Source organism: Rattus norvegicus, chromosome 8 (assembly GCF_021556685.1).
Source record: "Rattus norvegicus strain SHRSP/BbbUtx chromosome 8, alternate assembly SHRSP_T2T, whole genome shotgun sequence".
In the NCBI taxonomy this organism is placed as follows: domain Eukaryota; kingdom Metazoa; phylum Chordata; class Mammalia; order Rodentia; family Muridae; genus Rattus; species Rattus norvegicus.
Genome location: NC_141541.1, coordinates 121676444 through 121701152, shown reverse-complemented (window position 1 = coordinate 121701152; position 24709 = coordinate 121676444). Strand labels below are relative to the sequence as shown.

The 24709-nt window shown below is 48.9% G+C and overlaps 1 protein-coding gene and 1 pseudogene across 2 annotated transcripts in view; one reads left to right on the top strand and one right to left on the bottom strand.

Annotated features, from left to right (window-relative positions):
* Fbxl2 (F-box and leucine-rich repeat protein 2) overlaps window positions 1–24709 on the top strand; it is a 48401-nt gene that overhangs the window by 6565 nt on the left and 17127 nt on the right. For both annotated transcript variants that reach the window (NM_001427212.1, XM_087562988.1), the window contains exons 2-5: window positions 3481–3542; window positions 18064–18118; window positions 18410–18484; window positions 20765–20859. In NM_001427212.1, coding sequence (NP_001414141.1) covers window positions 3481–3542; window positions 18064–18118; window positions 18410–18484; window positions 20765–20859 — 287 coding nt within the window. The remainder of the gene's footprint in view (window positions 1–3480; window positions 3543–18063; window positions 18119–18409; window positions 18485–20764; window positions 20860–24709) is intronic.
* On the bottom strand, window positions 2163–3124 carry Cops7b-ps1 (COP9 signalosome subunit 7B, pseudogene 1; annotated as a pseudogene).

The window sequence follows — 24709 nt, the reverse complement described above, 5'->3', positions numbered from 1 at the left end:
CAAGCTCCTGTGTCTGGCCGTTGCGTGAATGTTAACATCAGGGAGTTTGAGTTCCCCAACCTTTTCTTTTTCAGGTCTATTTTAGCTATTTTGGGTCCCTTGCATTTGTGCGCAAACTCAGGGTTAAGACATGGATGTTGGTGTGAACCACAGGCCCATGCAGCAGTCCAGGGGTGGGGGTGGGGTTGCTAGTGCGTCACCGTCACGGCGGGCATGGGGTTTGCCAGTTCACGCCTCGTAATCAATTTCTCAATTTTAAAGCAAGTCTCTTTCCCTCCCCGTATCCTATCTCCTTTCTTTTTTCTTTTTTATTTTCCCCATCTCCTTTCTCTCTCCTCTGTTTGCATTTTCTGACGGAGGGTCTCAGTCTGTAGTCCAGGCTGACATCTTTTATGTGCCTTCCTGCCTCTGCCTTGGCACTGATGGATTGCAGGTGTCCACCACTCCCTGCTGCTTGCGTGTGTGTGTGTGTGTGTGTGTGTGTGTGCGTGCGCGCGCGCATGGGGATGTGGGCGCATGTGGGTGTATGATGAGATATATGCCTGTATGTGCTTGTGTTATGTATATGTATGTTGATGTGTGTTTGAACGTGTGGGTGTGGTGTATGCACATATGTGCATGTGTCTATATATGTCACCATGTGTATATGCCTGTGTCTGTGCATGCCTGTGCATGTGCAAGTAGAGGCCAGTAAAGGGTATTAAGCTCCCCACTGCATTCTACCGTATCCCTGGAGACGGAATCTGTTCCTGGGCTCAGAGTTCACTGGGTCAGCCAGGCTGGTGGACTGAGCTGGGATTACAGGCATTCACAGCCGTGTGTATGGCTTTTTCATGCGGGTTCTGGGATTCAAACTCAGGTCTTGTGTTTGCACAGCAAGTCCTCTTACCTGTTGAGTCACTTCCCAAACCCAGAATAAAATTTTAGTATGGAACTCATATGTATTATATATATATACATTTTATACACACACATATATACATGTAATTATGTATAACATATATGTAATTATATATAATATACATGTGTATATATGTGTCAAATTATTTCTAAATATATTATTCATTTTAATATTATAAATGTGATTGCTTAGTTGATTTCATTTCAAAGCTGTCCATTAAGAAAGTATCTAGAGAGATACTTTCTTGAAGCTGGAATGATGGCTTAGTAGTTCAGAGCACTGGGTGCTCTTGAAGAAAACTGGAGTTTGTGTCCTAGCACCTACAGTGAGTAAACAGCTCACAATGCCTGTAATTCCAGCTCCAGGGGATCTAACGCCCTCTTCTGGCCTCCTAGGGTGCTGTACTCACATAAACACACAATTAAAAATAAAAAATTAAAAATAATTTTAAAAGTATACTTTTTTGTATAAACATATAACATTGCTGACATTTTGACAAGTTATATGATTTTGTGTGTTTTTAGTGTCATCTACATACAATACCATGTCTTTAAATGGAGGCTGTCCTTTTTTTTTTTTTTTTTTTTTAGAAAAAAGCATGTTGAAATGTATTAGAATCAACCTGTACAAAAAAAATTAAAATATAACCCGAAACTGTTCAAGTTCAGAAAGTCTAGGCAAGTCCTTTTCTCTGGCCAGGAGTGGAGTATGATGTCATCAGAGGATTCTGGGTTGCCAGCCAAGGAGGGGTGGGAAGGAAGGAGAAAGAAGCAGCAATGGTCCTTCACCAGTCTGAGGGGCTTCCGCACCACCACTCCTACCCCAGGGACAGCCAGGAGGCATGAAAGATCTTGGGAGAGCAAATGTTGCCAGACAATCCCAGTGGGCAGTGGGCAGCCTAAATGCCAAATCAAGGCTGAGCAGTCAGAGGCAGCAGGAAGAGCAGCCAGCAGAGGACACCAAGCTAGGAGAAACGCCTTCTGCCGCCCACAGACCCAAGCACCCCCCACTGGTATCACACACCAGAGGTTTGTCAGCCTAGTGCCTCAACTCGATGAGAGATCCTGGCTGGGCTTAAGAGGCTGAAAACCCAAAGGTTTAGTAAACATAGCCCAGCACCACATCCCTCCATGGCCTGCACTGGCACTGCCAACAGGGGTAAGGCAGGAGAGGGAAACAATGTGGCTACCTGGCTAGAGATACTTGCACCATTGTGGGTATTGTGGTACACGGGGCTGGAGAAGCAAGGCCCCCTCTTCACTCAGAGAGGAACTACCTCCACAGTCATCCCTCAGGGCTGGGGAAACTGCCTCCAGCTTAGGACCAGCCTGACAAAATGACAGGGGCAAAAGAACAACTGGGAGGGAGGTAGCCCATCACAGAGACAAGGACCCTGCAGGGAAGCCAGGCAGTGTTGGACCCTGTTAGGATGGCATCCATTGAGCCCCTGAGTCTGAAGGGAACAACTAGGAAAGGAGGCAAGGGAGGAGCAATCATTTTCCGCAATGGTACCAATGGATGGGGAGGTACTGGTGAGGGGCGGGCAGATCTGGAACTCTCTGCAGTTAGAGAGGGGAGGAAATAGGCCCTGGGTGTCCCCTCCCACCTGACCCAGGCCTGCTGAGTCCCAGCTGCTCCAGCCGGCCCTAGTGGCGGCTGGAGACCAGACCTTTCACTTTGGACATCTTCTTAGTGGGTTGCCTCTGCTCAGTATGGGGGGAGACACTCCCGTTCAGCCAGCTGCTGCTCCATTTCCTGACCTGAGCTGAGGAGGACGCCGTTGCTTTGAGTTTTTCTTAATGTTGCTAACCTCGGCTTCCACCTGCTGCTGAGTCCGGTGGTGGTTCTCTTTGTACTGGTTGGCTCTCAGAACTTGCTGCTCAATGCCCAGGAGAACTGCCTCACAGCCGTCACACCATTCATGCAAGGTCTTGACAATATTATTGATATCTTTCTTCTGGATGTCACGGCCAATGCAGAAATCCACTTGTAGGAGCTGATTTCGCTGGTCCAGCTTGCCCTGGATGATGTCAGTGTAGACAGCCTCAATGATAAGGTCTTCTAGTTCCCGGAGATTCCTCATCTCCAGGTCCTTCAGCAGCACAGAGTAGGGGATACACTTCATTCTTGATGCCAAACTCACGATGGTAAGATGCTTCAGCTTGTTCTGCTGGGCTGCACTCAGTTCTGGCAGGCTCTCCTTGTTGGCTATGTAATCCGGGTATGTACGGCTGTCCTGTTTTTACATCTTCTGTTTCTCTTGCTTTTAAGAGCCTCCAGTAAAATCCAGTACACAGGTGGTTGTGTGTTGACATTTTTAAAAGATTTATTTTTATTAATTTTACTTATGTATATGTGCTAGTGGGGGGGGTTAGGGTGATGGGTGAGCATGAGTTCTGGGGTCATGGAGGCCAGGGATGTTGGGTCCCCTGGAGCTGGAGGTCCAAGTGGTTGTAAGGTTTGACATGGCTGCTGGGAACTGAACTCAAGTGGTGAAGTTGTTTTTCTTTTCTGCAGGAGACTTCATTTGTTTCATACAATGGCCAAAGAACTGTTTTTCAACTTTTCTCCTCTTGCAGGTTTTCTCAAACAATGATGACGGCCTTATCAACAAGAAGTTACCCAAGGAGCTCCTCCTAAGGTAAGTGTGACACGTTAGTTCGAGAGCCTGAGTTTGGCTCGGGCCTCCAGATGCAAGATGGCCTCTGTCCCGGTGTAGTCCTGGGCTAGAGAGGGACAGAGCCCACCTGACTTTCTGGTTTGTTTAGTGGGAAGCTGTCTAGCTTGTTGCCAAGTCTACTTGGTCAGCTCCAGAATGTGCCAAGTCTGGATTCCTTTTGTAGCATGATATAGACTGTAGCAGTTGTGCCCCTGTTGGGTATGAATTCACAGTCATAATTGATTAGTAACGGGGAAAGGTTATTGCTACAGGTGTGGGCCAGAGGGTTTTGCATTTTCTGAGAGGTGAGTAGTTCAGCCATTACGAAAGCTGTGTGTTTATGATATCCTGGGAGAACAGCCAGAGTGCTGTCCCCCAGGTATTGAGCAGAACGCGTTCTAATTGATAACACCCAAGAGCAAAGGGTGTCCTTGTTCAGAGAACAGTCACTTGCTTGTCATGTCACCAAACGAGTCTCCAGGTGACACTTGTTTGCCACTGGGTCCTGCAACTTTGTTCTTGGTTTTCGGGTTTTTTGTTTGTTTTTGTTTTTTAGTTCTGCAGTTGTCAAATTGTTGTTCGTTGTGGAGGCTGACACATCTTAATTCTTTACATGAGTACACATGATGATCTTCGAGTGGCATTTTCCAAACTGTCACCAGTGTCCCTCAGAACAAGAACAGGTTCTGATCCAAGGATAGATGTCTCTTTGGTGCATGGCCCAAGGTGAGGAGCAATTGACAGGAAGTTTGCGGTATTCCACGGAGTTATAGAATATGACCCCAGTCCCTGGACATGCTACAGCGTTTCAGATTTGAGAATTGAATCTGTGTTTTGCTTAATTATCGGGGGGGGGGGGTAATTGATGAGTTACATTTGCTTCAGGATAGAGTCATGCACATGTGATAAGGTGCACCTGTGGACGTCAGAGGACTCTATGAGCTGCCACAAATCAACAAAGGCTGCAGAAAAAGAGCCATCGAATTCAGCGTGGCTGAGTCTAGGGTGGACTGCTGGCACTATACAGTGGCAGGGGACACGGCCCGGAAAGTGACTGTAATCTCAGCTTGAGCATTTGTCTAGCCCAGGCCTCGGTCTGCAGGGTGAGTGTGGCTTTGGTACTCTGGGAGCCATAGCCAGCTCCAGGCAGCCAGGGCATTAGTCATCCATCACCAGGCTGTGATTAAACTCCACCCTTCTCCAGAGCCTCTAACCCCTGACAACACACTCCCTCCCCCCATCTTGGGGTTAGCTTTTATGCTCAATCACCGAGTGGTTTCAATTTGCTGATGCAGAGGTCGAAATAAGGGGTTCTGTTGTTCTCTGTGGTCATTTCTAAACCCACTGTAGAAGTCCGTCCTCTTGGTTGTCTTTCAGTGGAGTGGCCAGCCCGTGGCACCCGCAGCTGACCTAGCTGTGGCTGAGGGCCACAGATATTCTGGAATTGTTTGGTCACTGTAGTGACATTGGTTGATAGGTGAGAAAATGCTCGAAGAATGAGCACGTTAGAAGAGGGTGGGGAACAGGGAGCCCTGTGGCCAAGGGAGCAGAGACTCCGCCCTCCACAGAGGCCTGAAGACAGACTCAGACCGCAGCCGAGGGAAGCCCGTAAGAACTGCCGGCGACTACCCAGAGGAGTTCCTCTCCTTGGTCTCCAGGGTCTTTTTGTTTTGTTTTTTAACAAAACAAATTTTATTTTATTTTTAAGTGATGTGCATTTGTTACTGTGGGTGTGCATGTGAGTGCAGTGCCTGCAGTGTCCAGAAGAGGGCGCCAGATCCCTCGGAGCTGGAGTTGTGGCTGTGACTCGGGCCTGATGCAGAGAACTGAGCGCAGGGCCTCAACAGGGCCTTAGCAGGAACAGGGCATCCTCCTAATTGCCGGCCAGTTCTGTGGCCCCCTCCAAAATCTTTTTAAGGAAACGTAACTGAGGAAGAGTTGAGCTTTGGAAAAATACAGTAAACTGGATTCTGAACATTTCTTAAGCAGAATTTAGTACTCAACTCTGGTAACAGGCCGTCCGTCCTCCTTGTCCACGTCCTCTTAACATTTGTCTCTATCAATTATCAATATCTATCAGTATTTAAGTTAGGCCAGGCGTGGTGCACACCTCTTTGTCCTCGGGAGGAAAGGGCAGGTGCATCTCTGTGAGTTCTAGGCCAGGCTGGGCTATACAGCGAAACTCCGTTTAAAAAAATATTCTTTTACTGAGTCAGACGTGGGACTATGGAGGTGTTGAGGTGGTTCTGTGGGTAAAGGGCTTGCTGTGCAAGCATGGAGACCTGAGTTTGGATCTCCAGGCACTGTGGCACACCGCTTAACCAGTGCCCAGGGGGTCCTTGGGTTACTTGGTCGGCTGGCCAAGCGAAATGGTGAATCTAAGTTCACTGAGAGACCCTGTCTCCAAAAGATAAAGCGGAGAGGAGATTAACAAAAGATGTAGGCGTTAACTCTGACCTCCACACTTGCACATATGGGTACACACGCACACACACACACACGCGCGCGCGCACACGCACACACACAGACAGACAGACAGACACACACAGAGAGAGAGAGAGAGAGACAGACAGACAGACAGACAGACAGACAGACACGGGGGGAGGGAGGCAGAGAACAGCAGCAGCCCACAGTGTACCCATTGTTAAGAACATGGAGGTTGTGGTCATCAGGTGTAGCTTTCAAGTCGTGCACAAGGCTCCTCGTGTGAATTTTTTGAAGTGAATTGCCACTTGAGAGCAGCCATCCATCACATTTTCTTGAGAGTTCATGTCCCTAAGCTCCTGTTCTTATTTTGGAACCAGTCAGAGAAGGTAAAATTTTATTTTACTTTAATTAATTAGTTTTATTTTTCTCTCTTTTTTCAAATTGGGTATTTCAAATTTTTTTTTTTGAGGCGGGGTTTTTCTGTGTAGCTCTGGGTGTCCTGGAGCTCACTCTGTAGATCAGGCTGGCCTAAAACTCCAGAGATCCCCCTGCCTACACTTCCCGAGTGCTGGGATTAAAGGCATATGCCACCACCATCCACCCCTCATCTGGTGATTTTTATTGATAGTTTTAAAAATACTTACTTTTTTTTCCTTTTTCTTTTTTTCGGAGCTGGGGACCGAACCCAGGGCCTTGCACTTGCTAGGCAAGAGCTCTACTGCTGAGCTAAATCCCCAACCCCTAATGTTTTTAATTTACATATTCCTTCCATGCATTCTGTTATTCAGCTCATACAACTTGACTTTTTCTACAAACCTTCCACTTATGAATTAAAGATTTTCTTGGGGCTGGGGGTCGGCTCAGTGGTTAAAAGTGCTAACTACTTTCACAGAGGATTGTTGCATCTGTTGACTCCTGTTAACTCCAGTTCCAGGGGCTACAGCGCCCTCTTCTGGGCTGTATCTGCAAGTGCACTCATGCTCCCATACACAAGACAGGTAATTAAAAATAAAAATGACCTTTTTAAAGAAGGTGGTTTTCTCTGCTCCTTGCCCTCCTCAGTAGCTCACACCTTTCCTGTCCCTGGCCAGTCAGACGTATGTTGCCCATCACAGTGGGATTGCCCCTTGGAGTTGAAGATACAGTTACCTGGGTCTTCCACATTGTCAGTCTCAGTTTTTGAAGCCAGATTTTATGGGTTGAAATTTAAGCTTCATCCGTTAGTGTGGCCCCTGAAGATATGACAATACCCTTGGCCCTTTCCTTTTACCGTCTCTCTCTGTTCACTCAGTTTCTCTGTCACTTTTTTTTTTTTTTTTTTTTTTTTTTTTTTAAAGATTTATTTATTATATATAAGTACACTGTAGCTGTCTTCAGATACACCAGAAGAGGGCATCAGATCTCTTTACAGATGGTTGTGAGCCACCATGTGGTTGCTGGGAATTGAACTCATGACCTCTGGAAGAGCAGTCGGGCGCTCTTAACCGCTGAGCCATCTCTCCAGCCCTCTCTGTCACTTTTTGATTTTTTGATTTTTGATGCTCTGTCTCCAGGATATTCCCGTGAAAGGCTTGCAAGAAACATTGTCCCAAGTCCCTGTGTTTCTTTTTTTTTTTTGGTTCTTTTTTTTTTTGGAGCTGGGGACCGAACCCAGGGCCTTGCGCTTCCTAGGCAAGCGCTCTACCACTGAGCTAAATCCCCAGCCCCGTCCCTGTGTTTCTTTTTGTCACTGTTACACAGATGAAACACCGAGCAAAAGCAACTCGGGGAGGAAAGGGTTAATTTCATATTACAGTTTGTGGTCCATTGTGGTCTGTTATCCACTGAGTAGATACAGGAACGCAGGCAGGACAAGAACTAGGACTAGGACCTGAAGCTGAGGTGGAGGGGCCTGGATGGGAGAGAGGGGGTGCTGTTTGCTGGCTTGTTCTCTCCGGCTTGCTCAGCCTGCTCTCTTACAGAACCCAGGGCCCCCTTCCCAGGGCTGGCCCCACATCTGGGCCTTTTCACCTCAACCATCAATTAAGAGAAAGCCTCACTGCACAAGCCAATCTAATTGCCATTTTCTCAACTGAGATGTTCTCTTCCCAGGTGACTGTACCTTGTGTCAACCTGACACAACTCGAGCCAATATAGTCACTGCGTCGCTTACATTGAAGAGCAAATCTGGTGGATATTAAACTGGCTTGTTCTTCCTCTTCCTGACTGATTCAGATACATTACTCCATTTTCTGGATATCACACTAAGGATGAAAACAGTCCTCCTCTTCGAGTTTAGACCAACAGCAATCCCAAGTTTGAACCTTCCACTTCTCTCGCCATGTCTTTCAGCTGTCTGTTACTGGCCTGTCTGTAGGCTGGCGTGTGTGTGTGTGTGTGTGTGTGTGTGTGTGTGTGTGTGTCTTATCTGCTGCTGCTCTGTTCCTAACAGAGGTCTTTGTTCTGTATTTATTGAATAGTCTAGAAAACATGGTGTAGGAAAGGCACGAGGAGAGGTTCCTGTCTACGGAAGCCCCTAATGGTTTTACGGGGAAGAAGTTACTCTCCTCACCTAAGCTGATGTGGTAAATGGATGTTGTCAACCTAGAAGCCACATGTTGCCTCCAACACGGGCAGGGTATTTGTTTTGTTTAGGTTGCTTTTAGCAGATGATCACCGCAACACATACATGCACACACGCACTTTCTGGGTGGGTGGCACAGAAGAGTGCAGAGTTTAAAGCACCAGAGCGTTTGCTGCTCTTGCAGAGGACCCTGGTGCAGTTCCCAGCACCCATAGCGTGGCTCACAACTGATGCCTTCTCTGACCTCTCAGAATATATAATGCAAAAAAAAAAATGCATAGCTTCAGGTCAGTTTTAATTTTCTGTGAGGACCTGAGCTCAGCTGTTGAGAGCAGTTGGGTCTAGCCGAGGACTTGGGTTTCCAGTGCCCACGGCGGGCGGCTCACAGCACCCGCAGCTCCAGCTCTACGTCTAATGTCCCCAATTCACACATTCCTTCCACACACATTCTGGTCTTGCACACTCATAAAATGCATGTCTTTACTTTGAGAGTGTTTGTCAAGTCACTGTTTCTGCTATTTCTGCTGTTTGCACGCCCCACCCCCACCCCCACGCCCCGCAGGAATGTCTGACAACCCGTCAGTTAGATATTCTGCTCCCGTCTTCGTCGTCTGTCATTTTCTCCCAAATCCTTTCTATGCCTCTCTTTTGGTCTATTTATGATTTTTTTTTTTCATTTTTGCGACATGGTAGCATAGGCCTTTAATCCCAGCAGTTGTGAGGTAGAGGCAGATAGATTCCATGAACCCAAGGGCCAGCCTGGTCTACATAGTAAGACCCTGTCTCAAAAAAAAAAAATCCTTCATCTGTTGTCGCAAGATAATGTTCTTAATTATTCTTTTTTTTTTGTTTGTTTGTTTTTTGTTTTGTTCTTTTTTTTTCCGGAGCTGGGGACCGAACCCAGGGCCTTGCGCTTCCTAGGTAAGCGCTCTACCACTGAGCTAAATCCCCAGCCCCCGTTCTTAATTATTCTTTTGAGCATCTTAAAGCATTGTGTTTATTATTATTATGTGTGATGTGTGGGCTCCAGTGTGGCCATAGAAGTCAGAAGACACCCTCCTGGGGGACTGAATGTTTATTATTGTTGTGTGTGACATATGGGCTACAGTGTTGCCATGGAAGTCAGAAGACTCCCTCCTGGGGACCAAAGCAGGTGGTCAGGCTTGTGCCTACAGAGTCACCTTGCCAGTCCCTGGTTTTGTTTTCTGACACATTGTTTCATATAACCCAGGCTGGCCTCAGTCTCACTATGTAGCCCAAGATGGCCTTAAACTCTTGCTCCTCCTGCCTCCCCCTTCCTAGACTGGGATCATAGGCACCAGTGCGCTCAGCCTGTTAATTCAGGTTTTTGCCTCACAGCATTGTGCTGGCGTCAGCTCCTGTGAGAGGCGCTGGCCCTTCCCTTTCAGCATTTCATTTTCCTTTAATTCATTAAAAAAAAAAAAATCTCCTCTTTAGTGTGGACTATCCATTCAGCCCAACGTTTCCTGGAAGATAAGGTTTCCTCTTCTCTTTCTCGTTTGCCTTTGCTGTTTTGAGCCAGGCCCTCACTATATGGCCAGTGCTGGCCAGGAACTCCATATGTGGAACAGGCTGACCTTGAACTCGTGGAGCTCCTCTGTGCGTTACCACAGCCAGCAAAAAATAAGGTTTCTTGAGGGCACCATAGCAATTTGACCATCATTTAATAATCTTGAAGAGACACAGTAGACCTGACTAATCTTCATTATGTAGATGAGAAAAACAACAACAAAAACCCAAAAAACCAGGCTCAGAGGCAAACTGTCTCAACCCAGATTCCACAGTTGGTAAGCATGTGGGGTCAGAGTTCGAAGGGCACACGTGTCAAGCCTCATGTTTCTTCCTCTGTAAACTTACCACTCTACAGTCTCAAAAGTGGTGTGTAGTATGTTTTGGTCTTATTATCCAGCAGAAACTCTCTAAATTCTCACATCTATTTGTAAAATATCAAGCATATACTCTACATAGCCCTGGCTGTCCTGGAACTCACTATGTTGACCAGGTCGGCCTTGAACTCACAGAGATCTGCCGGCCTCTGCCTCCCCAGCACTGGGCTGAAGGTGTGTGCTACCATGCCTGGCTGAATTCTTACCCCACTGGGGACTGCAAACACCATTTCACAGGCTGCTCAGCACTAGAGGTCATGAGTCTAACTGGTCTGTGGCTGGCACGAGTGTGTGGTTCTCGGCTGTAATACAGGTAAAGGGACCTGACAGCTGACCATGTAGGCTGCGCTGCATTCCAGTCTGTCAGTCACCACAGAAGAGAAAGGATGTGATACCGGGATCCTGTACCCTGGGGCCGGTGTGAAAATACAGGCAGAAATAATGGTTATAATTAAGTAGAGTGGGTCTGGAGAGGGGCTCAGTAGTCCCTGCAAAGGACCCAGCTTTGTTCCCGGGACACACACGGTGCCTCACAGCCACCCATAGCACAGGTTCCAGAGGCCCCAGCGTTCTCCAGAGAGTGGCCAACATGCTAGGCACGCTTTTGCCTGCATGTGTGTTGAATTAATAATTGATTAATAAATCCCGGCAGCCGGTTTGCCACCGCCTTAATGCTGAACATTCCTGAATGAAAGACACACGCACAGCCTTATAGTTTGATATGCTTTAATTAACACAATAGCTGGGCCACTTCCTAAGCTCCATGCAGTTAACCACTTCCTGCTGATGATCCCGAGTGAGCTACCACTTACTCAATTTTATATTCTACCTTGGTTGCTCCGGACCCAGAGCGCTGCCCAACTGCACTCTGGGCTGTGTTCTCCTGGTTCCTTCACCTGGCGGCCATGCCTCTCTGTCCTACACTCTTCTCAGGCCAGGCGTTTCTCCTCTCCTGTACACACTCCGGCATGGCCCATCTCCTTTTCCTCATCTCCTCCTGATCCCAAGTCCCGGAATCCTCAAGTCCTGCCTCTGTCTGTCCTGCCCAGCCATTGGTTGTCAGCATCTTTATTTACCAATCAGAACCAACTGGGGGCAGGGACCCTCAGTGTGTTACATGCAGACACTTGTGTAAGCAGTTTGGGAGACCAAAATTAACCTTAGAATACAAGCAGCACTAGGCCAAACCCACTACACATGTGTGCACGTGGCCCTCTGGACGAGTAGCCAGGGCTTTAACCACTGAGCCACCTCTCCGTAAGTGGGTTGGGGATGTGCCCTGGTGTGCGTATGTAGTCAGAAGATGTTAGAGGTACCGTGCGATTGCCGCAGCGAAACACGATGAAACAGTATGACCGAAAGCAAGTTGAGGAGAAAAGGGTTATTTCACTCGTGGTACATCATCTTGAACATTGAGGACCGGAAGTCAAGTGAGGCAGGAACCAGAGGGAGGAGCCTGAGCCAGGAGCCCATGGGGAGGCCATGGAGGGTTGGTACTGCTTATTGCTTTGTTCCCCATGGCTTGCTTAATTATAAAACCCAGGACCATGAGCCCTGGTATGGCACCACCCACCTCCCCCATCAATCACCAATTAAGAAAATGGCCCACAGCCCTCTTATGGAAGCTTCTTAATTAAGACTCCCTCCTCTCAAATGACTTTACTTTGTGTCAAATTGGCGTAAATCTGTCTAGCCCAGAGGACAACTGGTGGGAATTGATTCCTTCTATCTGCTATGTAGGTTCTGTGGCCTAAACAAACCTGCAGCCTGAGCCAGACTTCCAGAGGCTGCATCAGTAACCAACGGCAGGTCTCTGGGCAGCAGTGATAGGACGTGACCAAGGGGAGAGACCAGAATTGGTCTCCTGAGCTGAGTTATTCTAAAGTGAGGCAGTAATAATGAAGTCGTTTTCATAATGGTGTGACCCGTTGGCAATTCTTGACAAAGAAACAAAATAATCACTTGGTGGTGATTTCTTCTCTTGGGTGCACTACAGCCCTGTGTATCCCAGTAGCCCAAGCGAACGGGCAGGGTGGGTTCTGGTTCTCCCTGCACTGTGGTCTTTCCTATGCGTTCAGACAAAGTTGAATCCACGGAGGAGCAGAGTAAATGACAACATCCAGTGGTAACACAGAGAACAATGCACTCAGCCCAGCACCACAGGGCAGAGGCAGGTGGATCTCTGTGAGCTCTGAGGCCACCTTGGTCTATACCAAGACCTTCTCCCAAAGGAAAAGAGAAACAACACACACAGATTTAAACTTGCTCATTTCTGGAATTCGTCCACTTAATATTTTCAGACCCCAGTTTGCCACCCTAAAATGGAGGCTGCAAATGAGCCCAAGTCGGTGATGCAAACACGGAGAACCAGACACGTGCACACAAATATCCACGGGAGAGGTGCTCATGAGAGCCCAGGGAGCATCTCCAGATGCCGATCAGCAGATGGCTGCACAAGTGAATCCAAACACACACAGAGAAGGCCTGTGTGTCAGTATGGAGGAGTGTAAGGAGCACTTCAGGGAAGCGAGTCATGTCCCAGGGTCTGATGCCTCCGTTTACCTGAAGGATCAGACCGGCACCTTTCAGAGCCCATCCATGAGGTGGTGATTGCCAGGGGCCCAGGGACTAGGCTGGCTGCGGTATGCGGCCTTTCCCTTGGGTGACAGGACTGTGTCAGAGCTGATGGTGTAACACCAGTATTTGCTGAACTGTGTGGTTGATTTTACATCACAGGATTTCACCTCACCCACGAAAAGCATCTCTTATGAAGGTCAGAGCTAACGTTAAAGAACAGGCTAAAGAGAGATTTATACATCTTACCTCAGCACCAACCAGGAAATAAGGGGCACAGGCAAATCTTCCATAAACGTACTCTGGTAGTGGTAGTAGTATTTTTATTTTTATTTCATTATTAGTATTTGGTTTGAGGCAGGGTCTTACAGTGCAGCCTCAGGTGTCCTGGAACTCTTCTCTGTAGACCAGGCTGGCCTCAAACTCACAGAGTCCCCCCTTCCCCCCAGCCTCTGCCTCCTCGAGTGCTGGGATCAAAGGCATGTCTGGCTAGAAAGAAACTTCGCCATGTGGAGGAGTCAGCCGGAGCGTGGGTGCTGGGAGAGGATGGCCAGAGCAGTGGGGAAGCTTACAGCGCAGAGCTGCTTCATCTTTAGACTGCAGGGAGAGTGATGCAAGGTAAGAGAGAGGTAGAGGTTAAAAACGTCCTTAGATGCCAGGGATGATGGCTCAGTGCTTGGGAACCTGAGACAGGAGGTTTGCTGCAAGCTCTAGCCTGGCCCGAGGTAGAGTGAGACCCTGTCTCAAAATAAAATGTAAAAAAGAAAAGTGTTTTTCCTATTTGGTTAGGAGGCCGTGAAGATGTTTGCTTCTTTGAGGAACATAAGACTAATTATAGACAAGAAAGGTGAAATCAGACTTTGTTTAGAGCGAGTGAAGATCAGAGGACACGGGAGGCCAGAGGGACGGACTGATTTTCATGGGGGCCGTGGAGGGTGATCCGGGCGCTGTAGCTGCCTCCATACCCAGGTTCCACGCCCAGCGCTGGTGTAGGCGCACGGGCCTGAGGGGCTGCTGTTCTTGTTTTTAATACTGTGTGTTCCATCCATGTGCACGTGCTCGGGACGACACATGGGGGTTGGAGGACAACTGACAGGAATCGGTTCTCTCCTCCTGTCACGTGGGTTCCCAGGACCGAACTCGGGTAGTCAGATTTGGCCGAGAGCACCTTTATCCACTGTGCAATCTCACGAAGCCGTATTGAGTTTTATATAAACTAAACCAGCCATGTTTCAGAGGCCCGAACACAACAAAATTCCTTGCCCTAAAATTTCCCCCCATTCACTCCTCCTCAGATCCTGCCAGGAGGGGCGGGGCTGTCTGCAGTTGCCTGGGCCTTTGGATCCTTGTAGTCGGAGATTCAGAAGAGTTTGCAGAGAGCGCATCTAAGCCTCTTTTGTTTCACCTACAATAGTTAAAAGTCCAGAGTGCTGGACTCAGCCGGTGGCCAGTGAGCTGATGTAGTTTTACCTGAACTTGAGGACTAGGAATGAGCAGGTGCCCAACTTCCAGATGACGCCAGTGCTCTGGGAAGTAAGCCAAAAAACAAACAAAAGCCACCCCGTGGACTGGGACCCCACCCCCAACCGCCACCCAGCTTTCCTGCCGAGGATACAACAGAGAAGAGAAAAATGGCCGTTGTCCATGTGGAAGGAAGTTTGAGGTGATCCTGGTAAACCACTTAGGGAGAAGCTGTCCTCACCGTACCAGACTCATTCGGAGTGCTTTGCAGTATTCAAGGGGAGTTGAAGCCCACCTCAGCGGCCACGTCTCATGCACACCTGCACCTCTCCTAGGATAAAAACTTGAAGACATTTAATCCCCACTATAAAGCAGTCCTCAGTCCTTTCCCACCCCTAGCCTGACCTCCACCTTCCTGCTCAGTCTATAAAATGGCAGGATCTCTGGTCCAGTGTTCCCTCCGCATTGAGATGATTTGCTCCCTTGGGGTTGATTTCCCTGGAGGGGAGGGGATGGGGCAACTATCTCAAATTGCCCTGTGCTAGTACTAAATGGTTAATAAACGGTTAAAAGTTAAAAAAAAAAAAAAGCTACGTCTTCCTTGGACCTGGAATGATCTAAGCAAATACAAGTAGGCAGACGCCTCCGTGGGTGTCCTGGGTACTGAGACCAGCTGAGCTCTGCACGGCAGCCAGCGTAAGATTCGGGAAAGATTCAGGAAAGATCTATAGGAAAGCCATCTGCAGGAGGAAGAGGGCATGCCTTACGAGACAGTAGAACCTCTCTGTCGAGGGGCAGAAGTGAGCTGGAGAGACGGCTCAGTGAGGAAGATGCAGCCTGCTGCCACAGTGTTCCGATCCCGGCACCCTGCCTGTGACCCAGCTTTAAGCTGACAGCTCTGCCGAGCTTGGGTCTTGTGAGCGATAACTCGAAAGGGAAGATGTCTGCTACAGTGCTGAAGGAGCATTCTCCGGGCCTCAGACTCTCTAGTCTGTGTTACCTGTAAAACGAGAGCCTGGAGCTGGGCGTGGTGGTGCACACCTTTAATCTGAGCGCTCGGGGGCAGAGGCAAGTCGATCTCTCTGAGTTGGAATCCAGCTTGGTTTACATAGTGAATTCTGGGACAGTCAGGGCTACATAGAGAGACCCTGTTTCAAACAACAGAAAAGGCCTGGGCCGCTCAGCAGGTAAAGGTGCTTGCTAGGCGGGCCTGGTACTTCAGAGACCCAGGCTAAGGTAGGAAGAGAACCAGCTCCATCAGATTTATATGATGAATTATATGGTTTGTCCACACCCATACACACCGACACTGTTCTCTCTCTCTCTCTCTCTCTCTCTCTCTCTCTCTCTCTCTCTCTCTCTCTCTCTCACACACACACACACACACACACACACACGTCTCTGAACTGGACACAGTAGTCCTCTCCTAGTGTGGCTGTGACCAGTGTGTAACAAGTAGCCCATGTGTGACTCACGGTGCACAGTCTGTCTGTCCTTATAATCAGATGTGTTGCTCTACTGAGACAGTAGATTGACTCTCTGAGTGGTATGCCCTTGAGGACGTTCATGGAGACCCTAGCTGACCTCTTACCTTATCACACCCTTCCGCATTGGACCTCAGCGTGAAATGTGCGCACGGGCAGTCTGTGGGACCACGTGTGAGCTATCAGCATGGCCGCTGGGGCAGGAGGGTCTGTAGGTGAGCAAGATAAATCCCCATGGAGGTCACATAGGTGTGCAGAGACTCAGTCGTAAGCATACACATTTATTGCCCTGCTACAGAGTACTGCAGGCTCACAGTTGAGAATGAAAGACAGAGACGGCTTTCTGAGACAACCTCACCCCCACCCAACCCCTCAAAAGAAACAGTATAGACAGGAAGCCATTGGAGAGAACTCTTCAAAAATTGTGATAGGGCTCTTCTGGGGACAGCACTTAGAGGCGCTCAGGATGGTCCAGCATTTGACAACCGTCATAGGCTTTCCTCCAATACAGCCTCTAACATAACCAACCCCTGGCAACAGGATTGTTCACCTTTACACCAAGAAGGTTGGGAAAGCACCTAGATCTGCATGCGGTGTGTGCCCAGGCAGACTTCACGGGGTCCATGTGAGACCCCCAAGTCCGTGTGAGATTGTCTAAGACAGAGAAGCATCAGCAGGGCCTATGGTGGCTCCATGTGTGCCAAGTGTGTCCGTGACAGGATCAGCGGGCTTTCCTTTCTGAGGAGCAGAAAATCACTGTGAAAGTGTTGAGGGCACAAGCAGGGTCAGAAAGCAAGATAAATATGCAACTTTTTAAGTAATAAAAAAAATTGTGATGGGGATGATCAAGTGTAGCTTTGCTCAGTTGATGGCGTCTGGTGGGGGTGGGGGTGGGAAAGGACTCAGTTCTCAGGGGCTGGCCACTGGGAATTGGACCATGTTCCAGTGAGATATGGGCAACACTAATTTGACTTTGTGTTTTGTCATCTCCCCTTCTTCCTCCTCCTCCTTCTCCTCTTCCTCTTTCTTCTTTCTTCCTCCTCCTCCTCTTCCTCCTCAGATGAGGTCACAAGGGGCGGGACTGGGAGGGCTGGGAAGTGATTAGAGTCCATTATGTGAGATTTCCCAAATAACCAATAAAAATATTATGTTGGGGAAAAATAGTATGACTTGGTATGTCAGCACTCAGGTCAGCCACTGGCATTAGGCACTTAGTCTGTTAAGGCCAGTGCAGCCTTAGGTGTCTACCCCTCGTGTTCACAGAGCATTGGCAAGCAATGTCTGCCATCTCTCGACCCTGTGGCACTGTGTAGGTCCACATGGTAGCGTGCAGTGCTGTGGTATTCTAGGGCTCTGTCATTCATCGCCGAGCCCACAGAAATTTATCTCCACGTGGCTGTCACTTTGAAGAATTTGGGGAACTTTATTGGAGCCTGTTTGCTGTCTCAGCTGTCGCCTTCCTCACACATCTCCTTTTCACCCACACAGCACTGCGCCTGTTCTCACACATCCAGCCCCCTGTATTGCGGTGCACACACTGTGTGCCCACTCTGGTGTCAGAGACCCCCTGAGGCCCTGCCACGCCCACCTGTGGCCACCTTCCTTCAAAGCCATTACGGGTCGGGAAAAACCACGTAGAGAGGGAACTTTTGCCAGCTGAACAGATACATCTAACCAAATGGGTTTTCTCCTCACACTTTTGGACCCGCATATCTGAACCTGTTGGGGATATACACCAGGGGTTGGCGCTGTGTGTTGGGCAGGGCGGGGAGCTAGTTAGCCCAGCCTCAGCAACCCGAGTGCTGGTCTTCAAGGAGGCTGAAGAAGGGTCTGTTTTCCCTTCTCAGGGCAGGAGAAACCGAGGTTCGGTGACTTCTGTTTTCAGAGTATTCGTGTGAAGTGACTAGAGCAGACTAGGCAAACGCAGACTCTTAGACTTTTCCAGCAGCGGCAAGAACTCGGTGTGTGCCCTGTGCTGCCAGCCGGGGCTCTCGGGAAGTCTGTGTCAGACCATACTTTAGATTTTCAAGTTCTAATTTAAAATATTGACACCATCTTATCTTCTCGCCTTTTCTCTCTTTCTCTAGAATATTCTCCTTCTTGGATATCGTAACTCTATGTCGATGTGCACAGATTTCCAAGGTAGAGTATTGCCTGACTGTTAGTGTCAGTGAGAGGGACAGGCTTGGTTCAAACAAAACATTACAGTTAAACTTTGTCTATTAAAATAACAGGGTTGGGGGATGGGGTAGGGGTTTATGGACAGGAAACTGGGAATAAATGTAAATAAATTTTTAAAAAATCCAATAAAAAAGGGAAGGGGAATAACAGGGTTATAATTGTATCCTTTGCTTTCACTTAATATACACCAAGAATAGAAGCCATTCAGCTCACGCCCCTCACTCAGCCTTCTCTTTTCCGTCCATCTCCCAGGCCTGGAACATCTTAGCCCTGGATGGTAGCAACTGGCAGCGAGTGGATCTTTTTAACTTTCAAACAGATGTAGAGGTAAGTAAATTCAGCTAGCTAGCTAGTTAGTTAGTTAGTTAGTTTGGTGTGTGCGTGCATGTGCGTGCGTGTACACTTGCCAAAGGGTAGAGAGTTAGAGAACAAATTGGAGGAGTTGTTTCCCACCTCCCGCCAAGCAGGTTCCAAGGATCAGACTCCGGTTCCCAGCTTGGGAACAGGCGCCGTTGGGCATCTCTGGTCCCGTTGGTGGTAGTGTTTTTACAGACAGGGTCTCTCTGTACCCACACCGGGTGGGCAGGGGACTGCAGAGATGGCTCAGTGTGAGGGGGTGCCAGCTGCTCCTGCACAGGACCAGGGTTTGGTTCCCAGTGCCACATGGTTGGTCACAAACCTCTGTAACTCCTGTTCTAGGCAATCTGATGCCCTCTTTGGCCTCTGAGGGTTCCAGTATTCACACTGCACACGTAAACTCACACAGGCAAACACACACACCTGTAACAAGATAAACTGACATTAAAGATCGGCCTGAAGAGGCTGAGGGAGAAACAGCTTGAGTCAAGCACTTACTCATGAGGGAACTGGGTTACATGCCAGTGGGCTCACAGCCACGGCAGAGTAAAGTGTTGACGTCACGGAGCTCAGGGCGTCTCTCCAGTGTCACTCTTTCTGAGCATGCGTGCGTGTTTCCCTGAGGTGAGGCACTTACATGAGACCAGAGATGGCTCAGAGTGGCTCACCGAGCTTGACTATGTGAGTTCAGTCCTGGGGCCCCAGCACATGGCGGAAGGAGAGAACAGATTCTTGCCAATTGCCCTCTGACCTCCACACATGGACCATGGCGTTTCTATACGTACACACATGTAAGTAAGTAAAAAATAAGTTGTACATTTCCTCCTCAGCTTTCATAGTTACTGAAAATGCTCTTCACCACAGCCGTTGATGTCGGAGAGCAGGGAGCCCTTTAAGAACATTGTCCCTGGTGAGCCGTCTGTCCCAGCGGAGGGGCACCCCCTGCCCCCGAGTGTATGGACAGCACAAACTGGACTTACTGGGTGACAAACAAGACAGAAACAACCCACAGGGCGGTGGGGTAAGGGAGAGGCGGGTCTGGGAGCGACTGGGGACTGATGAATGTAATGAAAACATTGCCCGAGATTCTCAAAGTCACAGGCCAAACCTGAGAAGTAACTGCGCCCTGCGTTACAGTTCTAACTCTGGGGCTGTGTGCTCCTGGAAGGCCCTTCTCTCCACGGAGCCCCTCATTCTAACAATGTGCTCCTGTGGTTGTTAGGCCTAGCGGGTAACAGGGTTATTGAATAAATATCGAACTGGCAGAGGTCTTGGTATTTCCCTCTTAGAGGCAGTAACCTGTAAGTGTCACCATGACTGTTTTTTTAATTCTGGTATAAGAAACTTTTGTTCCAGTGAAGGAAGAATAAAGAAATTCTCAAAATGGAGAGACACGGATGCTGCGGGGTTCAGCTGTTAGGTGCTTACAGCCTGAGGTTTCCGAGTCCTAATCGTTTTTTCCCCTTAGTAACCTTGCTTTAAAAATGGTAAACTCAAGGTAGGGGTGGCTCAGGGTTAAAAGCGCTTCGTGCTTTTCTAGGGGACCCAAGTTCAGTTCCCAGCACACATGCAGGGTAGCTTACAAGTAAGTGCTTGAGTTCCAGGGATCCAGCACTCTTTCTGGCCTTTGTGGGTACTCACAGACATACACATAAATTAGAATATATATCTTTAAAATTAGCCCAGTAATCCTCAAGCATGGTGGACAGGCGGGGGTCAAGGTTCAGACTTGCAACCCAGCTGCAATGTTAGCTAGGTAGCAGTGAGTGCCAGCCCCTTGGATGCTGTGGCTTGTGTCCTAGAAAGTTCACTGCTTACAGATCTCTGCCAAGATGGCTGTGCATAACTGTACACCACACACACACACACACACGCACATAACTGCACACCACATGCACACACACACAATGCACACACATTACAAATTGACTTCCCTTTCAACAGCACGATTTTATTCTCCCAGTGGCTGCCACAGCTATAGTTGAGTCGCCTTGTGTTTGGGGAGGTTGTGTCTAAACCCTCTGCCAGGCAGTGAGGCTCTCAGAGAGTCCTCACTGTGTTGCCCTGGAGAACTCGGCAAGGATGGACTCTGATTGCACTGGGACAAGTGCACTGATGGACAAGCGCACTGACGGACTGACGGACAAGCGCACTGACGATTCAGCATGCACCACGCTGACAGCACATTGTACACTGGTAAGACATACGTCGGATGCAAAAGTGATTGCTTCCCATCTTTCTCCATTTAAGGGCCGAGTGGTGGAAAACATCTCCAAGAGGTGCGGGGGTTTCCTTAGAAAGCTCAGCTTGCGTGGCTGCATCGGCGTCGGGGACTCCTCCTTGAAGTGAGTGACAAACACAGTGACCACTTGGTCACAGCAGCTGATGGTTGACATCAGAAAAAGCAAAGCAAACTCGCCTAGACCTTTCTTCCGTCCTTTCTGTGGTAATTCGGAAGAACAGGCCACTGACATGAGGGGTACAGCCTGGGGACAAATGGCTTCACCTGCCTAGTGTGAGCTCTGTCTCCTGGATGCCAGTGGGGAGGTTATGGAGCATGTGTGGAGTGCCAGGGTGCACATCAAATCAGTGCTGAGTCCTGGATTTGCTCAGTCTCCTCTGGCCCTTTCTCCCCAACCCTCTCCGGGCGTCTCTCTAGTTTCTTAGGAGACTCACACACAAAGCAACTCTTTCAGAAATGCCTTTATGGTAAGATAGATTTTTGCGTATTTGTGATGAGACAGGATTATTGTATCATGTTACCTTTATTATAGCAATCGGCATCCCTGTGCAGCTATTCGAACCCCCGTCCTCCTAGGTAGCCGTGGTTTGCTGGGGTAGCAAAGGTTTATTCAACTGACAGGTTACAGTTCAACATCGAGAGAAGCCAAGGCAGTAGCTTGAGGCAGAGAGGCCACAGAGGCCACTGCTCATTGGCTGGCTCAGCCTCTTTTCTTACACAGCCCGGAGCCACCTGGTTAGGGATGGTGTCACCCACAGTGGGCTGGACCCGCCCTCATCGATTAGCAGTTAAGATAACAACCCAGAGCTGGCCACAGGGCAGTCCAGGTGAAGCTGGTTGGAGCCTCTACCCAGTCGTCGTCACCTCTCCCCAGGTGACTCCAGGTTTATATATAGCTGATAGATGAAGCTAATGATGACGTCAGGCTTGGAGGAAAGCATTCTTACTGCCGAGCCATCTCTCTAGCCCATTAAAGATTAAAAAAAATAAATAAATAAAAGACAGAATCTCTCTATTATGTAGCTCTGGCTGTCCTGGAACTTGCTGTGGATGGCCTTGAACTCACAGATCCACACCACTCAGCCTCCATGAGGATGGTCTAAGCAGGGATACCGTGGAAAGTAGAGGAAAGGAGGGTAGATGCAGGCCACGCGGTGTGACTGTGGTCATCACTCAGCGCCCACCAGAGTGGAAAATGCCGCAATGAAGCTGTCATTGTGGACAGCGTAGATAGACCAATAACTTAATGACTAGCTCAGGCCCTCGGGCAGGCTTTTCTGCCTACGAAGTTTTGTACGTCAGTGAAGTGGAAGCAGGGTATGGCAGGGCATGCCCCTATAGGCCTGATGTAGCTTACACTGCAAGACATGGATCGAAACACTTGCCTCACTGAAGACACCAAAATGAATGTGAAAATGAGGCTTGCTAGTGGGAATATCAAAGGCCACTCCATTGTTTGCTTGTTCTTTTGTCTTAGAATCTCATGATGTAGCCCTGGCTGGCCTGGAGGTCCCAGAGATCCTCCTGTCTCTGCCTCCTTGAGGGCTGGGGTTAAAGGTGTGTGTCACCACTGCCTGATGAGGAATACCTTCTCACCGTGGATTGGAAACCCAGATTCACTAGGAAATCCCTGCTGAGAGAAACAAGAACTGGCTTGTTCTGAATTTGAGACCCAAAATCTGTATGGATTACGTTGGTCTCTGCATCAGAGGGAGACTCTGCTCCTGTGTGCACGGTTCCTGCCATTCAGTGCAGTTCCTCCAGGATTTCTTCACGTCACTGTAAATACCAACAGATTGTTTCCTTTTTATGGCTGAGCAGCAATCCTTCCTCCGATGTACAGGTGCCGGGCTCACAGCCTATAAACCTGTCTGTCTGAAGAGGCTGGGGAGATGGCTCAGGGGTTAAGAGCGCGTGGTCTTTGGAGTTCCCAGCACCAGTGTCAGGTAGCTCAGACCCTACTGTAACCGCAGCTCCAGGGATCCAGCGCCCCCTGCTGGCCTCCATGGGCACCTGCACTCATGTGCACATATACATACCAGTGAATAAAGGTAACCTCTTACGGTTGTGTTTAATAGACCAGCCTCACTGAACCTCACAGCTCTGCCTAGTTCTAGGTGTGTTTAGAACACTGCAATGATTCGGTCCCCAGCTCCGAAAAATAGAACTAAAAAAAAAAAAAAAGTGTAACTCATTTGTTTAAAAAAAAAAAAAAAAAAAGAACACTGCAATGACCACAGAGCTGAGCAAATCCATCCAGCACAAAGTCTGTCTCATTGCGTGGTTGTGAGTGTCTGCATCTAAACACAGCGTTGTCTCTCTGGGTTTCAGTCGTCTAGCTGTGCCCCCGTACACTCTGGAGGGTTTCTGACTACAGATGTTTGTGTCACCCCCTCCCCCTGAGAGTCTGACCACAGGTGCTTGGGAGCTGTGGTCACTGAGACGAAGCTTATTTCAGCTCCCAGTTTCAGAAGGCTTAGTCTGAGCTGTCTGCCCCTGTGTGTACTGATTCTGTGTGACAGAGACAGCTGTCAATGAACAGGAAGCAGAGAGCAGGACAGGAAGGACCAGGGAAAGGTAGCTCCAGGGGCCCACTCCCCGCACCCTGCTTCCTCTGTCGAGATCCCTCTCCTCAAAATCCTACAGTGTCTAAGGGACCCAGTGCTCCACACATGAGCCTGTGGGAACAGGGCAGATTCAGACTGCTGTACTCCACCACACCAAGGCAGGGAAACCAAAATTCAAAATGTGATGTCTACTAACTGTCTGACTTTGTCAGATAACCACTAAAAGTCCAGGTCCAACCACTTTGTCTGTCAGTCAAGGAATCTGCAGTGGGGGTCCCAGGCAGCCCCTGTCAGCCAGGGGATCTTCTGCAGTATGTATGTGTGTGTCAGCTGTGTGTGTGTGTGTGTGTGTGTGTGTGTGTGTGTGTGTGTGTTCCTGTTCAGCCACCCTCAGCTGAGGATCTGCTGCTTGTGCTCACTTCTGTTTATGGACATCAGGGATCTTTCTAGTTTGCACCATTACAGATAAAGCTGTTGGGAGTGTTCATTTCTCCGGGAATGGAGCAGTTGGGCCGTGCTTACAGACGTTTGCTTGCTTGCAGAAGACAAGGTGTCTCTGTGTAGCTGGCCTTCAACTTCTGCTGGCCTCTCAAGTGCTGGCATTACAGACGTGCACCATGCCAGCCTCACTCTTGTGTCTTGTGGTGCAAAGGGTGAAAACCAGGACTTTAATATGTTAGGCAAACATTCCACCATCACACGCACGCACGCACGCAGCACCAAGTATGCTAGGCTCTCTGGCCAATGAGTCCTCGAAATCTGCCTTTCTTTGCCTCCTGGTACTGGGATCACAAACCTTTGGTTTGGGGACTGGGGATCAAACTCAGGGTCACCTGCTTGTTCGGCAAGCACTTTACTGGGGGAGCTAACTCCTCAGCCCCTGCTTTGACCCAGGCACGCACGCCTCTCTCCCTCTCTTCAACACTTACTTGCGTGTGTGCATGTACACATGCCACGGATTGTGCTGGAGGTCAGCACACAAGCCTGGCTCTCTACTGCCCCAGGGTTTCTAAGCATCAGCCTCAGGCCACGAGGCCTGGTCCCAAGCATCCTGGCCATCTCCGTGTCCCCCGAGTCCCACTTTGACTTTGATGAAGCCTCCAATCTACTTTGCAAACGGAATGTAGGGCTGTAAGTTCCGGTGTGCTCTGGGACTTACAGTTCTTCACATTCCTGCCAATCCCTGGTGTGGCTGGTGTGTCCCCTTCACTTTGGGTCGGTGACACCTGTTCTCTTTTCTGTCTCTCCGATGCTGCCCAGTGCGTTAATGCTTTGAGTCCGTGGATCGTTTGGGGAAATGTCTGTCCAGGTCATGTGTCCATTTTTTCATTGGTTGTTTTTTATTGACTTTTGAGAATTCTTTTTTTTTTTTTTTTTTTTTTTTTG